A 17888-nucleotide genomic window follows, 5' to 3' on the forward strand; every position below is an offset into this window, starting at 1 on the left:
TCTGGAGGACGATGGTCACAAACCGTCTCCCACAGATTCATCTTCAGTTTAATTCAACAGCAGCACAAACACACATCTCATCACCCTCCGTCCACGGCACCAGTCATTTCAGGCCTGATGTTATTCTGTCATTTCATCACTGTACATGTCCAATTTTATCTTTCTAAACTGTATATACTGATTGTTTTTTCTCGCTAAGTTAATTTCTATTTAAATGTTATGTGATGGTTCATCATTCATGTTCATCACTGACACTAGTCCTCGTCCCACTGTCCTTTATCCAGGAGACCTCACCACTAATTACATTTTTAATCTCCTTTCTTCTTCCTTTAGCTCTTCTTTCTTCTCTCCACTGCAGTAGATAACGTCCCTCTCATGTGGCTGTGTCTCCACTTTAAGCTCATATTCATCATATAACTGAGTCTCATAACACATGTGAGTGTTTCTGCTCAGCTCTACTTGTTTGTGTCCTGCAGGATTTAGCTTCCAGACTCTCAGACTGATCTTCTTATTAGTGGTTCCAGTACAAGCACGTGTTGTTTTTGGTGAGTTCTGCAAAACTGTGGAAGCATCTACGACACTTTTCAAACCATGCACGATGATTTTACGTGTGTGGAGCATGCGAATGATTTAATTTAACTTGTTAGAAATAAATGTAACTTTAACTTTCACACAGAGTCGTGCTAACGGACGAGGGTGAACACACTGTCGCTGTCTCTCAGCTGCCTCTGTAACATCTGCAGCTCCTGGTGAACCTCGGCCAGGGAGAACCCCGCCCCCCCGGCCCCCCCGGCCCCGCCTCCGCCGCCGCCGCCGCCGCCTCCGCTTTGGTAGCGGCCCCGCAGGTTTGAGGGGGGAGGATGAAAGGGTGAGGGTGCCTTCTGAGTGGAGAAGGAGAAGGAGGAGGAGGAGGAGAAAGGAGGAGGCTGATAGGCTGGGGCTGGCAGGGAAAGAAGGAGAGGAAGGTGAAATGATGGACAGATCGTAGGAGGAGGAGGAGGAGGAGGAGGAGGGACGCGGTCCCTCTCGTACCTGTCTGACTCTGCACGTCTGCAGGTGTCTGTGGCGAGCTGGAGCGGTGCATGCTGGGACAGCTGGGGCACGACAGGGTTTGATGGGATGAGGCGATGGACGGGGAGACAGAGGAATGAGAGGGACAGTCTGGAAGACGGAGGCGACAGAGTTCATGAGATAAACGTCTGGTCCACAGGATGAAAACCGTCCCCCGCAGGGACGTGTCCTCCTGCTCTCACCTGTCCCGACTCTCCCTGGAGTCTCCTCCGGACACAGCTCGCTGGCAGCGTCCACGTCCGAGCACAACTCCAGGTCCTCGTTGGTGGAGCCGCGGTCGTCGGACACGTAGGAGATGCGATCCGATTGGTCGCTGGCGTCGGAGAGGGCGTGGCCGCTGCAGGGCGTGTCCGACCGGTGAGGATGAGGATGATGATGGTGGTGAAGATGATGCTGCTGGTTGAGTTTGGTGCGAAGAGACTCGATGATCTTGTCCTTCTGCTGCAGCTCCTTACTCAGCCTGCACACACACACACACACACACACACACACACACACACACACACAGAGAGACACACAGACACAGACAAACACACACACGCGGCCATATTTAATTCATTCATTGAATCCAGGTTTTTAGGTTTCAACCAAACGGAGCCCGAGTTAATAAATAAGTTAATCCCTTAAAATCCCAAAAGTAAAGAAGTTGTAAAGAAGAGTTCATCTCTGCCCCTCTCACATAATTAATACCCCATTGCATACTATCTGACCCTGGTCATCTGCCCCCTAGTGGCCGCTCTCACAGATGTTCCATCTTATTTTGCAGCAACAGTTTCCATCTAATTTTGAAAATGGTTAAAGTAAAAATATTATATCTGCTGTTACTGACATATTTACTCACTGAAGTAAACTTTACAGACCAGGCAAAACATTTTCTGTTGCAATTCAATTACTTTTTATATATACACTAATATTTGCATATTATTCATTCTATTATTCATTTTTTTCATCTTATCTTATTATTCATCTTTTACACAGTGAACTCCTTTTCCCTTGTTATATTCTGGCCCTGTGTATAATGATGATGCTGATGATGATGATGCAAACTACTCCACTGTGGGACAAAGACAGGTTTTCTAATTCTAAAATTAGCATTAATCACTTGTGCTTTAAATGGCTCCTGTCACAATCTTTCAGATAATTATGACATAAAACGAAGTGTTGGAGTCTGAGCTGCAGGGAGTCACTGTGCAGCCTCGTGTCAGGTGTGTTGGTCACCTGGCTGCTGTTTCGCTGACTCTGGTTCGGCTGAAGCCTCTTAGTGACTTAGAGACACGAGTCAAACCCCAGAGCAACATATTCACACAGGCCCAGAGGGAGGAGGAGGGAGGAGGGAGGAGGGAGGAGGAGGAGGCAGGAGGAGGCAGGAGGAGGCAGGAGGGAGGAGGAGGAGGGAGGAGGAGGGAGGAGGAGGCAGGAGGCAGGAGGCAGGAGGAGGCAGGAGGGAGGAGGCAGGAGGAGGCAGGAGGGAGGAGGAGGTGGGAGGAGGAGGAGGGAGGAGGGAGGAAGAGGGAGGAGGGAGGAGGAGGGAGGGAGAAAGAGGGAGGAGGAGGGAGGAAGAGGAGGAGGGAGGAGAAGAGGAGGAGGGAGGAGAAGGAGGGAGGAGGAGGAGGGAGGGAGGAAGGGGAGGAGGGAGGAGAAGGAGGGAGGAGTAGGAGAGAGGAGGAGGAGGAGGGGGAGGAGGGAGGAGAAGGAGGGAGGAGTAGGAGAGAGGAGGAGGAGGAGGGAGGAGGGAGGAAGAGAAGGGAGGAGAGAGGAGGGAGGAGGAGGGAGGAGGAGGGAGGAGAGGGAGGGAGGGGGAGGAGGAGGAGGGAGGGAGGAGGAGGGAGGGCGTCCCTGTAGCTGATTTAATTAACAGTGACGTACGCAGAGGTGAAGGTTTCTAAGTCAATGTCAGGATGAAACACGTCCACATAAACGGCTGCACTGACACATTTACACTCATCACAAACATTAAACCCTGTTTAAAACTTTCATTTATCCCTAAACCTCTTACTGTAGTTTCATTTAGTGCCTATTCCTTCCTTCCTTCCTTCCTTCCTTCCTTCCTTCTTAAAACCAGTTCATAGACTCCAAACCTCCTTTGGAAGAACTGTCACCAACTCTCAGTTAGTATCAAACAGGAATCCTGACGTATAAAGTCACATGTATGACGTTATCTTTCAGGTTAATTCTTACTCCTCCATAAGGAGGCGCTATCAAGGTGTTGATGCTGTGAAACAGTTTAAAACCTCATCTGCATTCAAAAGGAAGCTGAAACAGATTTTTATCAAATAAATCTTGGGCTATTTAAATTTATTCAGAGGCAGCATTTACTGCATCTTTTCTTCTAGGTTTTATGTCATGTGTTTTTATAACTACTAGAGAACTTTCTTCCATCACATTCAGTTGTTCTCTTGAAATATTTTATTTTTCTTCTAAAACAAGGAAACACTGAGCCGTGTTTTGATATTTTCTTACACTGCTGCCAGTTAATTCTCCTACTTCAGACTTTATTGATCCAAAACAATCGATTAGAAAGTTGTGGAGCTGGAGAAACAGCTGGAAAGACTAAAGAGGAAACACGCTGCTACAAACAGGATCAATCACAGCTTTTGCATTTACATGTACAAATATATTTATACCTGCATTTTTTGCACTGTCTGCATCGTTCCAATGGTAGATGTGTGCATATATATGAGAATTTATTATATCTTACTTGAACGGTATCTTTAATATTTTTTATATTCTTATTTTTACTCTCACTGTGATGCTGAATGTTTCTGCTGCTGTTCACAATGACAATTTCCCCATCGTGGGATGAATAACTGTTTATCGTATCGTATCATATCGTATCGTATTGTATCGCATCGTATCGCATCGTATCGTCTCGTATCGTAGCGTCTCGTATCGTATCGTATCGCATCGCATCGCATCGTATCGTATCGTATCACATCGTATCGTATCGTCTAGTCTCGTCTCGTATCGTATCGTATCGTATCACATCGTATCGTATCGTTTCGTCTCGTATCGTAGCGTCTCGTATCGTATCGTATCGTATCGCATCGCATCGCATCGCATCGTATCGTATCACATCGTATCGTATCGTATCGTCTCGTCTCGTCTCGTATCGTATCGTATCGCATCGTATCGTATCGTATCGTATCACATCGTATCGTATCGTATCGTCTCGTAGCGTCTCGTATCGTATCGCATTGCATCGCATCGTATCGTATCACATCGTATCACATCGTATCGTATCGTATCGTATCGTATCGTATCGTATCGCATCGTATCGTATCGTATCGTCTCGTAGCGTCTCGTATCGTATCGATTGCATCGCATCGATCGTACGTCTCGTTCATCGACGTCCGTATCGTATCGTATCGCATCGCATCGTATCGTATCGTATCACATCACATCGTATCGTATCGTATCGTATCGTATCGTCTCGTAGCGTCTCGTCTCGTCTCGTATCGTATCGCATCGCATCGTATCGTATCACATCTTATCGTATCGTCTCGTCTCGTCTCGTATCGTATCGTATCGTATCGTATCGTATTGTATCGTATCGTATCGTCTCGTATCGTATCGTATCGTATTGTATCGTATCGTATCGTATTGTATCTTATCGTATCGTATCGTATCGTATCGTATTGTATCTGCGCTGCATCTGTAGCTTCTGCATCAGCTTAACTCAGAAGTGTAAACCTGGTGAGACTGTGGCTCTGATCGTATCTACGTCGTTCTGCTGGTGCAGTCACTGCGGCTGCAGCCTGGAAGGATTCTGGTTTTGACACAGTTTAAAGTCCAAGCTCGTGCACATGTTTTTGTCTCGTGTTGCAGGAAAGATTAGGATCAGAGCCCAGGACTCACACACCAGGGAGTGAAGCAGGTGATACACTCTAAAAAAACTACAAGATCAAGTAAAGGAGCTGCAGGAAATGAGGCCGGATCCAGACAGAATCCAGGAAACACAAGGAGGGAACAGCAGGAAAGTACGACACAACTTTACAAGGTGAAGTACCAGGCTACAGATACAGGAGAGGCCTGATGGGATGATAAGAAACAGGAGAACCTACAACTAACAGAGACATAAAGTATGCAAACTGCAGAAACTACTGAAGTTCAGACTGTGTGGGATGCAGGAGGTCGGTATCTGATGCATGCTGGGAAACCTGGAAGCACCAGTTTCCTCCTGATGGCTTCTCAGAATCTTAATTAGATGGAGACTTTCTGAGACTTATATGATCTTTAACGGTCTGTTCTGGTGCTATAACTACTCAGCTCACTTTCCTTTCACATGCAGGAACTAAATATGGGATAATTAAACACATATCAATCGTATCGATGACGTAATTTCTTCTTTCTGTCTGTTCCTGCATTAACTTTTCCCAAAGATCAATGGAAAGATCCTGAATATCAGCCTCATGTCAGAGGAAAACTCAAAGAATCCTCTAAAGATAAGTGAGTAGCAGCTTCAGCTGGTTCTGGTTCTGGTTCTGTCTCTAGTTTTGGTTCTGGTTCTGGTTCTGGTTCCCCTGCAGATACTTTGCTGTGACATCACATCCAGTGAGAGTTGCAGATCAGAGCAAACATCCACGGCCACTATTTCTCCTTTTGATCCGATACCAAGTAACACTGATACCAAGGTAATATCCTGATACAGATACCGATACTTTTAGACATCTGTACATGTAAATTATGACTTTTACAACATGAATGTAAGTATGAAACATGTATTTTATACGTCAGTATGAGAATTAAACGAGCTGCCAAATATTAAACTAAGGATCTGATTCTTTTTGGACGCGACAGAGACGCTTCATCTTAGAACAGACTTTAACTACAAAGGTCTCGTTCTACGTTCTCTGTCATGTTTCTGTTAAGGAACAACATCATGTTGACATGATCTATGCCTGTGATCTCTGGATTTAAGGGCTTCCATCATAGATTTAGAATTAATTACAGATTCAGTGTCATAAAGTGTTAATATTTCTGGTTAAAGCCGACTTGGTCTCGATATTTTGACCTGAAGATCGATTCTAAAAAATACAGATCGGACGTATCGATATTTCTGGATCGATCCTGAAACATCGATGCTTCCGATACCAGGTCTTTGTGCTCTGATACTGGTGATACTTCAGTCACTGGAGGTGATGTAGGAACAAAGTGACAGTAACTAAACTACTGAGTCGTGGAAACACAACAAACCTGGTGAAACACAAACTCAGAACACGAGACATTAATGATGATGAGGACAGAACAGGGTCACAGTTCAGATGAAAGGTTTCATTTTATAGTAGCTCTTCATAGTTAAACAGTCAGTTATTTAATTGGCTCTATTATTTTACTTAATCTTTTCTCTTTAGTGTTGGAAAAGAGGCCGATACCTGAATATAGTTCAGAGTTTAACATGAATAAATAAATGACTCTGATGTCCTGTGTTATTTATGAAGCTATGATTTGAAATAAACTACTTTATTTAAGTTTATCAGACACATTAAGTATCGGTATCAGATCAGTATCACCGATACAATCCTGAATTTCACTCGGTATCGGATCAGAAGGAAACTCTTTGGTATCAAACATCACTAGTTCTGTTCATCAGCAGATTTAAAGTGTTGGCTCCTCCTCTCTGGTCACGTTCTGCAGATTCCCAGACGTCTTTATGCTAAGCTAACCGGCGCTAACGTGGCTCTTACTTGTCGAGCTGTGACACCATGGACCTCCTCTCTCTGTCCGAGTGTTTCCTCAGCAGCAGCAGCTCCCTCTCCTGAGCTTTCCACTCCCACAGGGAGAAGGAGAACAGGGAGTCTCTGTACAGCGGGCTGCTCTTAGACAACATGGCCTTCCACAGAGGAGCCATCACCTCCTCCTCCTCCTCCTCCTGGCTACTGCCCGGCGGCCATGCCTCAGCCTCCCTGCTGTCAGTTTCCTCCTCCTCTCTGCTGCTTCTCCAGAGGTAACGGATCGAGGCTCATTAGCTCGGAGGAGGCTGAGGTCCTGACCTCAGAGTGCGAGGCGGCCGGAGGATAAAGCGATGGAGGGAGGACGCGGCGCGTGAGTGATCAGGTGAAAAGAACAGCAAATCCCGATTACGTTCGGGGCGTCCCGGGGGCCGATGGAGGAATCTGGATCCTCCCTTCAATCAATGCACACACCTCACAGGTCACTGCAGGGAAACTCGTGCATTAAGAGAATCCAGGAAGAAAAAGCTGCAGCAAGAAAGTGACTCAAAAGAAAAGCTGCAGCTCAGCTCTTCTCTCTCCAGAGTCGTTTTTCTGCAACTTCTCAAAGAAACGCTCTTATTATTATTAGTGTGAGCTCTCATCCCTCTGCAGCAGCAGCAGCAGCAGCAGCAGCAGCCGCCCTGAGGCAGGACATGAATGTGCATATAAAGCTGATGTCCGACCCCCCCTCCACCCTCCTCCACCTCCACCTCCTCAGAGGAGAACTCGTATGTTCACGCTCCAGCTGCCTTTAGAGAAGCTGAATGAAGGAATGAATGATCGGCTATAAAAGCAGCAACGTCAGTCCATCCAGGAGAAACCAAAAAAAAATGTTTACATCCAGGTTCAGAAAAATCCAAGAAGACGAAGAAGAGGAGGAGAAGAAAGAGGAGGAGGAGGAGGAGGAAGGAGGTGGGAACGCAGACGGTTTAAAGTCATAACTGAATTATCCCAGATTGAAGCAGAACTCCAGCTTGACGATGAGTGAATCTTACATAACAGAGACGAGTGCCCGGCTGGATGTTTTCTTCCATGTGCTGCTGCTGCTGCTGCACTGAAGCACTGAAGTGATGCCTCCCCCCTCCTCCCCCTCCTCCCCTCACGTTTTCCCTCCCCCCGTCTCTCTCTGGGTGAGTGCGTTTAGCTCCTCCTGACCTATTTCCCTCCCCGTTCGAGGTCTTAATAACTTAACCTGATTAGAGGCGGTGACAGCGACGTGCCCCCGAGCGCAGAGCAGCGTTACGCCACCAGCTATTAACCTGAAACACACGCTCACGGTTCCACCGAATTACAAGTCTGAACGGAAATAAATTCAGCTCCAGATTCATTTCAGACGCATGTACTTCATGTTTCTGGAGGCTTCTTCTCTCAATTAATTTCTGAGCGGTTGAACAAGGTTTTAGGCTTTCATACCAGATCAGGCATAACATTATGACCACCCTCCTCATACTGTGGGGTCTTTGAGGGGGAGGGGCCTCAGTGGATCGTCCCACAGATACGTGATCAGTTTGGGATCGAGTGAATTTAGAGGCCAAGTCAACACCTGGTTCTGTGGTTCATGTTTTTCCGAGCATTTCGTAACATGTTCTGAAGTGGAGTGTCATTGCTATGAATGAGTGAATGAATGAATGAATGAATGACTACCACCAGTAGAAACTGAATCATCACCACATGCTTTAACTGTTATTTACTTCTCTTGTCCGTGGTCATAATGTTGTGGCTGATCGGCGTTGCTCCAGCTGCTTCATGCCTTTTTTTTTTTGTTTTTTTTTAACATTATTTAAAAGTTGATTAAAGTGAATAAATCAGAACATGTGGAGCTGCATCCAGGCTCTAACTGTTTCCTAAACATTTGCAGAGATTTGAACAGGAATCATCGGCGCCTGAACGATTCTGTCGCAGAAAAACACTAATTCTCCTTCACATCTGCTCGTCCGTCTGTGCAGCGACACCAGCACCACGTTAGATTACTGACTCCCCCCCATCCCTCTGTCTCTGTCTCTGAGGACCAGCTCTAATTATTCAGTCCCATTTGTTTATTAGACTCTGACCTGACCCTGACCCTGACCCACCCCCGACCCCCACACCCCTCCCCCGGCACACACACGACACGACACCCTCTCACTCAGGTCATTAACCGTTATTCAGCCATATTCCATGCTGAAATCAAGGTCGTACGAGCGCAGCTTCAGGCGTTTAACCAGCGACGCTGCAGAATCTGGGACCAGACTTTAATGACCGGATCCAGCACCAGAACCACATATTCACATGTTCCTCATAAAACCTGCAGGTTCTCTGCTGGTAGAACTGGTAGAACTTTAGTGGTTTATAATCTGGTACAAAATGATACAACAACAGGGAGAATTAAATTAAAATCTGCAGGTTTAGATTATTCATTTCTGCAGAATTAAGGGGCCGTACATCATCCATCCATCCTTCATCCATCCATCCACCTATCATCCATCCATCCACCCATCCTTCATCCATCCATCTATCATCCATCCATCCACCCATCCTTCATCCATCCATCTATCATCCATCCATCTATCATCCATCCATCATCCATCCATCCATCTATCATCCATCCATCCATCTATCATCCATCCACCCATCATTCATCCATCCATCTATCATCCATCCATCTATCATCCATCCATCATCCATCCATCCATCTATCATCCATCCATCCATCTATCATCCATCCATCCATCCATCCATCCATCCATCATCCATCCATCCATCCATCATCCATCCATCCATCCATCCTTCATCCTTCCATCTGTTCTTGTGTAACTCTGTTGTGTAACTCCTTTAGCCGTTAGCATAATTAGCTGAACAATCAGCTGGACAGTGAAGGTCTCTGCTCAGACATCAGCTGATTCCCTGAGGGACGTTCATGTGTCCAGTGACACGATGAAGTTCATGAGTTCTCACGATGTTTAAAAACTGGATGAGCAACAACAACAACCGTTAAACTTCCAGGAAAACTCCAAATTACACAGCAACATACTTTCATTTAGCTTCATTTCCGTTAAGTTCAGGAGTAAACTGCAGAATATCTGATGCATAAGGCAAATATGGAGCATGATATTTATTTAATTTAATTAATTAATAATCAATTAATATTTGCTTTGATTTAAATAAAACTAATTTCTGTGAAACCTTCGTCTCTAAACTTGTTTTAACTGTTATAAAATATATTTTTCATGAGTTTTCTTGAACCAAAATAACCTTTAAATTGGCAGAAAATTCCTTAAAAGAAACAGTAAAACATTTCAATAAATCTGCAGAATCTTTTCATGAATTAAAAAATATAAGAACCTGTCTGCAGATAGACTGAGGAATATGAAGCGTGAAGTTTAGGGCATTAATAAATTAATATTTTTTTATTTTAAAGTTGTTACGTTGCAGCTCCTGAGTTTGTTATGACACAGAGATGAAGTTATTATTTATAATAATAATTATATATATAGAATATATTATATTATTAGTGGACGAGTGGGTTCATAGTGATTAGAAATAAATATTAACGTGTTATTTTTAGGGCGTTTTTGCAGAGGACACTTTTGTCCCTTATTGGTAACAACGTAATAATTCAGGTTATTTAAGGATATTTAAGTGTAAAAATGGAGCATTATAGTAATTGACTTTAAATAAACCAAACATGAGAGCAAAAAGCAGAGCTGCCACTAAGACGTCGAACTAAATGAAAAGGAAAAGGAGCCTGTTGTCCTCATGTCCTCATGTCCTCATGTCCTGGTCGGAGGGTGAAAGATCTGGAGGCTGATCGAGTTCATGTTGTTGGGTTTTATAACGTCCTGACGTCACAACAAACCAGGAGCTGAGGGGCCCAGACACGGAGCCAGAGGCAGCAAATGACTCAGGACGTTGTTGTGTAAGACAAAAGAGAAACTAAACCAAAAGGAGGAATATACAGTCTTCATTTATCCGTCAGGAGGTTCTGCACTGATGGTGTCACTGAGATTTAAAAGAACAAAACACGACTTCTATCTGATTCAATCATTCAGTGAATCAGAGTCAGAACAAAAGTCTGAAACAGGTTTGATTTACTGTTTAAATTCAAAAAAGAAACGAGTTTAATAACTATTCACCTCCTCTTTGCTTGTTTTAGTGGATTATTTCACGTTTTTTCCAGTTCTTACATTCGAGTTGTGGAAATCTGTGAGGTGATTTAAATAATGTGAATAAATTAAAATATAGGCTTATTTATATTGGGTTTGCAGGATATATTTTTTATATCTTATATATTCTCAACGTTTTCTGTTTAGCTGCATCGTAGCCTTTGATGAAGGTCATTTAAAGCCCGTATTGTGTTGCACATTGAGAATAAAGTTATAATGTAATCTGTAATCTGCAGAAACTTTTTAATGATTTAAAACTCAAACCTGTAGAAACCTGCAGAAACCTGTAGAAACCTGCAGAAACCTGTAGAAACCTGCAGAAACCTGTAGAAACCTGTCTGCAGATAAAGTTTAGGGAAGTGAGAAATGAAGCAGCTCCTGATAAAGAATCATTTAAAGGATTTCGTACAAACTTCACCTCTTTTCTCATAAAAGATCTTTCTCCCTCTGTGACCTGTTGTTAGAACGTCAGCACTAATTAAACATTGAGCTGCATCGATCGGCCGCTCACGTCTGAACCGATACTTTCCACTGACGTTAACACGGAGCCAGAAACACGACACAACGAGAACACGGGAGGCGGCAGCGAGCGATTACTGACCGGATGGCGAGAAGCTCCGTCTTCTCGTCCGGATCCTCAGAACGATCTCCTGTCGAAAAAAAAAACACCATGATTCTCCTCCTGAACTCTAAGGACAAGTGTTCTATATTAAACTAGGCCTAGAGCTATTTATAAATATACATTATTATTATAATTCTGCATTAAACATTAAGCTGTTAAAATGATACACAGGTTCAAATATTCATTTATATTCATATAACTTCACTGATGCTTCTCTTCTGTTTCACTTAAGGACTGAACTGACTCTCGGCCAATAGAAAGGAACCTGACAGAGTCAGGGTGTAATATGCTGCCTCATGATTGGCTCAGTAGTAATAGGGGCGGGGCCTACTGTGTACAGGAGGCTTAGATTGACAGGTGTCAATTTATTTATTTTGGATTCATGTGTATTTAAAGAAATTTAAATTTGTGTGGGAAAATTTAAAATATATATAAAAAATGTCTAATCAACCAAAGTTTTTGCGACCCCCTCTATTTGCACATTTCAGACAGAAAACATTACTTGTTGTGCAGGAGAGATGGTTTGTGAAACACGTCCTCTATATAAGGCAAAATGTATCTACAAACGTAAAGTAACTTTAAACTACAAATAAGAAAGAAAGAAAAAAACTGAAACAAAAAATATAAAGAGACAAACTGTTGTCTACAAACTTAGAGGAAATTAACATGAATGGAAGATGAATGTGTGTAAAATCAGGAAGAAAAAATAAAACTCATCATATATAAATATATTTATAACAAAACTAAACTTTGTGCAATATAACAACGTCATTCTTTAATTTAATTCGTGCTTCACATTATTTATTGAAGTATATTATATTTTATTCTATTTCATTTATCCTAGTGATGAAATCTTTTTATTTATTCTTTATTCATTTTAATAACCTATTATCTCAAGGTTTAGACCTTTAACTAGTTTTTATAGATTAGTTCTTGTGTCTGTGTCTGTTTATTTGTGTATTTCTTCTCTTGCTCTATAATTTTATGTTCTGCTCTTTTCCCTCAGCGGGGATAAATAAAGTTTTACTGGTTCTGGTTCTAGTTCTAGTTCTGGTTCTAGTTCTGGTTCTGGTTCTAGTTCTAGTTCTGGTTCTGGTTTTGGCTCTGGTTCTGGTTCTGGCTCTGGTTCTGTCTCTGTCTCTGTCTCTGTCTCTGGTTCTAGTTCTGGTTCTAGTTCTAGTTCTGGTTTTGGCTCTGGCTCTGGCTCTGGTTCTGGTTCTGGTTCTGGTTCTAGTTTTAGTTTTGGTTCTAGTTCTAGTTCTAGTTTTAGTTCTGTTTCTGGTTCTAGTTCTAGTTCTAGTTCTGGTTCTGGTTTTAGTTTTGGTTCTAGTTCTAGTTTTAGTTCTGTTTCCGGTGCTGGTTCTAGTTCTGATTCTGATTCTGGTTCTGGTTCTGGTTCTAGTTTTAGTTTTGGTTTTGGTTCTGGTTCTAGTTCTAGTTCTAGTTCTAGTTCTGGTTCTAGTTCTAGTTCTGGTTTTGGTTCTGGTTCTGGCTCTGGCTCTGGTTCTGGTTCTAGTTTTAGTTTTGGTTCTAGTTCTAGTTTTAGTTCTGTTTCTGGTTCTAGTTTTAGTTTTAGTTTTAGTTCTAGTTCTAGTCCTGGTTCTGGTTCTGGTTCTGGTTCTGGGACTCACGTCCGCTGAGCTTGGCGCCGACCCTCTGGGCCAGCGCGCCGCCCTGAGCCAGCTGGTCCCTGAAGCTCTGGCCCATGTAGTAGTCGATGTCGTTGGCCCGGAGCAGCTCCTCGAAGGCCTTGGTCGTGTCGCCCAGGTGCTGACTCAGGATGGTGCTCACCCCCCGCGCCTCCCGCAGCCTCTGCCGCAGGTGGGACAGTTCTCTGGCCTGGGCCTGGATCAGGGTGTCGAACTTACTGCAGGGACAAGGACAAAGACATGAGTCCAACACAGAGACAATGAGATAGAGACAGAGACAGAGACACAGACACAGAGTTTTATCTCCTGAACTCTCCAGCAGCTTCACGTCCTCAGAAATAAAAACGCTTTGTTTCCGAAGCTTCAGGTTCGTCCTGTTTATTTCTATTAAATGTTAATTAATTCTATTTTGTATCTTTGTGTCTCATACGCGGTTAGTGGGACATCGTGTCCCCGTCCGTCCTGGTGTCTGTTAATCTCCTCAGAGTTTACATGAAAACATCTGTAGCTGAGCTCAGTTCACGCCTGCAGTGATTAACGGCATCGCACACGTCAGAGGTTAGAAAATCAGCTTTAAACTCCAGAAAATAACAAATCAGACATTTACCTTCATTTAGTTCAGATTAAAAAAAATGAAAAAGGTCTGAGAGGAGTTAGAATCATAAACCCGTCTCTTTAATCTGGTTCATAGTTACATTATTCTCTAATTAAATTATTCTGTTTTAATGTTGTTATATTTTACTATGGTTTCAGTTTATTTTATTAGTTTTATATTTTTATTTTCATATTGATCTTTTAACTTTCTTTACTTGTCATTTTCTTTCTGACTTTTATGCAACAGACAGAAGAAGTCTTCTTATAATTAATATTTGCTTGATCGAATAAATTATTCTATCAACTTTACCTTTAAATTTTCTCTGAATTTTCCAATAATTTTTGTTTATCTGCGATCTTTTCAAATGTGCAACTTGTTACGATAGAGCAACAAAAACAATGAAAATGAAAAGTTCTAGTTGATATGAAACCCGTTCTCAACATCCATTTTTTTAGCTCATTTCAACTAAATTATTTCTATCTAACGTCTCCTGTTTATTGAGTGGATGTGATTATATTTTAAATCCGTGTTCAGAGCCGCTCCTTTGATTTTTAACCATGATACAGGAAGCGTTCGTCACCACAGAGACGTGTCCACGTGTCCACCCACCCCGGCCACGTGTCCGTCCTCCCGTCCTCCGCCGAACTCTTCTTGCCCCCTTTCCTGAGCTGGTCCTCCAGAGCGTCCACGCGGGACACCAGGTCCTGGAGGCCCCTGTCCAGGCGAGGGTGGCGGGGCGAGGCCGAGGACGCCCCCCCCCCGCCGTCGGACGACTGCCAGCCCTCGTCGTCCTCGGCCCCGCTCTGCGAGGGCGACGCCTGGAAGGACCAGTTGACCTTGCGGGGGGTGGGGGGGCCACAGTCGCTGGAGGTGGAGAGGGAGCGCAGGCGGCTCTGGAGCCCCCGGATCACGGCCTGGGAGCGGGACAGCTGAGAGCGCAGGTCCTCCACCAGACGCTGCAGAGACGGGTCTCCACAGCCCGGCGTCTGGGCCGGGGCTTTGGGGAAGGAGGTGCTGGGCCACCACTGAGAACCACAGTCCAGAGACGTGCACATCTCCAGGTCATCGAACTCTGTCAGAGAAACATGGCCAAACATCAGCAGGCTGCACCATTACTGCACACTTTATCTATTATCTGACATTTACATACTGTAACTGATTTACATAAAAAACAAAAACAAACTCAAAAGACCCTAAATACACAGCAGTCAGACGATGTTTTCATTTCAGTGAGATCTGCAAAATCGCTTCATAATTTAAAACAAATGTAAAGTCTGTTTGTGTTTAGACACAGTTTACAATCATTTAATACTACTCATTAAATCTTTTTTTAAAGAAATACATATTTTTAGTGAATTTTCTTGGAAGTTAGTGAAGAATAAGAGACAGTAGCACAGAATTAGGTAAGAAATATATAAACATTTGAGAGAATGTACAAAAATAACAGCACTCTGGCGTTCTGTTTATTAGTGTGGGCCGGGAACTAAAGAAAAGATGTTACAGATTTGAATATAATTAAATATAATTGCTCATAAATGTAGACAGTGAGGTAGGAGTGTAATAAAAAGGACATTATTGTTTAAAAGAATCTGTAAAAAGAACAAAGGTGTGAGTTGAACTCTGCTGCCCCCTGGTGGTCGCAGTTGCACTGACCTGGGCTGCTGGTGTCCTCTCTCTCCGCCTCGTTCTCGCTGCGGCCACAGGTTTCATAGCCGAGGTCCTGAAGGTCGACCTGGACCAGTTTACTGTCCTGCTGCACGGACGTCTCCGCTGCAGGGACACGGGACACGAAGGACAAGAAACAGAGACAACATCAGAAGAGTGAAAAATATTTAGAAAAAAGACAAAGAAGAGCCTCAAATGCACAAAGAAAAGGAGCAGAGAGGAAATGTTTTCACAGACTTCTATATTTCTTAGTTTTACATATATATTATATATATATTTAAATGATGTGGTCTGTCCTGGGGGGAGGAAGGGGGGGGGACTCACTGAGGAGGTCTCTGTAGTCCTGGATCTGTTCGGCCTGAGCCTGAACCGTGGCCTCAGACACCATCAGTCTCTCCTGCAGCTCTTTGCTCTTCTGCTGCAGACGGACAGTTTTCTGACAGGAAGCAGCAGCCGGCGGCTCGATGCCCACGATCCCGACCTGAATCAGAAGAGTCAGAAGAGTCAGAAGAGTCAAGAAGAGTCAGAGTCAGAAGAGTCGAGTCAGAAGAGTCAAGATTCAGAAGAGTCAAGATTCAGAAGAGTCAGATTCAGAAGAGTCAGAGTCAGAAGAGTCAAGATTCAGAAGAGCCAGAAGAGTCAAGATTCAGAAGAATCAGAGTCAGAAGAATCAAGATTCAGAAGAGTCAGATTCAGAAGAATCAGAGTCAGAAGAGTCAGAGTCAGAAGAGTCAAGATTCAGAAGAGTCAAAAGAGTCAGATTCAGAAGAGTCAAGAATCAGAAGAGTCAGATTAAGAAGGGTCAGAAACAGAAGAGCCAAGGTTCAGAAGAGTCAGAGTCAGAAGAGTCGGGAGGTTCAGAAGAGTCAAGAGTTATAGTCAGAAGAGTCAGAGACAGAAGAGTCAAGCTTCAGAAGAGTCAGATTCAGAAGAATCAGAGTCAGAAGAGTCAAGATTCAGAAGAGTCAAAAGAGTCAGATTCAGAAGAATCAGAGTCAGAAGAGTCAGAGTCAGAAGAGTCAAGATTCAGAAGAGTCAAAAGAGTCAGATTCAGAAGAGTCAAGAATCAGAAAAGTCAGATTCAGAAGAGTCAGAGACAGAAGAGTCAAGATTCAGAAGAGTCAGAATCAGAAGAGTCAGAGTCAGAAGAGTCAGAGTCAGAAGAGTCAGAGTCAGAAGAGTCAAGATTCAGAAAAGTCAGAGTCAGAAGAGTCAGATTCAGAAGAGTCAGCGTCAGAAGAGTCAGAGTCAGAAGAGTCAGATTCAGAAGAGTCAAGATTCGGAAGAGTCGGATTCAGAAGAGTCAGATTCAGAAGAGTCAGACTTTGCGCTGTGTTGTCAGTTGTAGTTTACTTAAATTAACTATAAAATTCTGTAAATAAAATTAAATAAACAACTAAAATAACCTTCAACCCATCAGAATCTGCAGAACCTTTTTATAAAATGTGCAAATTGACATGATAGAATAAATAAATACTAGTGAACCTGGGACGAGGCTGTGATCGGTCTCTTCTTCTTTGACTCGTCGCTGCTCTGGATCTCAGACTGAGACTGAGACAGATCTCCATCCCACGCCTCCTCCTCCTCCTCCTCTTCGATGGTCACATCCAGCTCCTCCTCCTCCTCCTCCTCCTCCTCCACCACCTCCTCCTCTTCCTCCTTGTGTTTGCTTCCAGTCAGCTGGAGCTTTAAATCCTGGTTCTCAGCTTGCAGGCTGAACAGAGCTTTCCTTTAAGACACAAACAGACGGGACTAGTTTCAGAGGCGTAGGGATACACAGCAGAGAGCGTGAAAGAACCTCAGGACAAGAAGCTCCACCAGCAAGAAGAGGAAGAAGAAGAAAATATGACAAAGATGAAGAAGAAGAAGAAGAATGAGTCTCTGGAGCTGAGAGAGTTACATTACATCACATCACATTACAGCTTTTCAAAATAAAAGCGTGAACCCACCTCATCTGTGACAGTGAGGAGAAGCCGATCTTCTCCAGCTGGGCCTTCAGCTCCCCCAGCTCCCTCTCCACTGCCCTCTTCTGCTCCACCAGCTCTTTGACCTCCATCAGCCCCTGGCCCTCCAGAACCTGGTCCTGGATCAGATCCTGGTCTGGGATCCCTGGGACGCTCTGTGGAGTCACACAGAAACTCGGCTCAGTCATGAATGAGGAGGACACATTAAAGGAGGAGGAGGAGGAGGAGGAGGAGGAGGAGGAGGAGGAGGAGGTGGAGGAGGTTGCTGTCGGTACCTTGGAGCTGGACTCGTTGTCGTCCGTGTACTCGCTGTTCAGATCGTCGTCCTCGTCCTCAGAGCTCAACTCTGCAGGAAACACAGACAAACAAATATATTTAACAACTAAAATAATAAAACCCAAATCATTAAGATTAGAGATGAGACCTGAGATTTAACAAGATGTGATCAAGAGTCTGAAGCCACAGTTTA

The 17888-nt window shown here is 43.8% G+C and overlaps 1 protein-coding gene across 7 annotated transcripts in view; it reads right to left on the bottom strand.

The window, feature by feature from the left end:
- Window positions 1–17888, bottom strand: part of LOC125009153 (phosphodiesterase 4D interacting protein) — a 101527-nt gene that overhangs the window by 9517 nt on the left and 74122 nt on the right. For 5 of the 7 annotated variants that reach the window (XM_047586853.1, XM_047586852.1, XM_047586847.1 and 2 more), the window contains 11 exons: window positions 17695–17765; window positions 17405–17574; window positions 16941–17184; window positions 15780–15936; window positions 15444–15560; window positions 14400–14862; window positions 13178–13413; window positions 11526–11574; window positions 1254–1531; window positions 1033–1161; window positions 707–940 (listed from right to left, as the gene is read on the bottom strand). In XM_047586853.1, the coding sequence (XP_047442809.1) occupies window positions 707–940; window positions 1033–1161; window positions 1254–1531; window positions 11526–11574; window positions 13178–13413; window positions 14400–14862; window positions 15444–15560; window positions 15780–15936; window positions 16941–17184; window positions 17405–17574; window positions 17695–17765 (2148 nt within the window). The remainder of the gene's footprint in view (window positions 1–706; window positions 941–1032; window positions 1162–1253; window positions 1532–11525; window positions 11575–13177; window positions 13414–14399; window positions 14863–15443; window positions 15561–15779; window positions 15937–16940; window positions 17185–17404; window positions 17575–17694; window positions 17766–17888) is intronic. The other 2 variants (XM_047586849.1, XM_047586851.1) reach the window with 2 other exon arrangements.

Source organism: Mugil cephalus, chromosome 6 (assembly GCF_022458985.1).
Source record: "Mugil cephalus isolate CIBA_MC_2020 chromosome 6, CIBA_Mcephalus_1.1, whole genome shotgun sequence".
Classification (NCBI taxonomy): domain Eukaryota; kingdom Metazoa; phylum Chordata; class Actinopteri; order Mugiliformes; family Mugilidae; genus Mugil; species Mugil cephalus.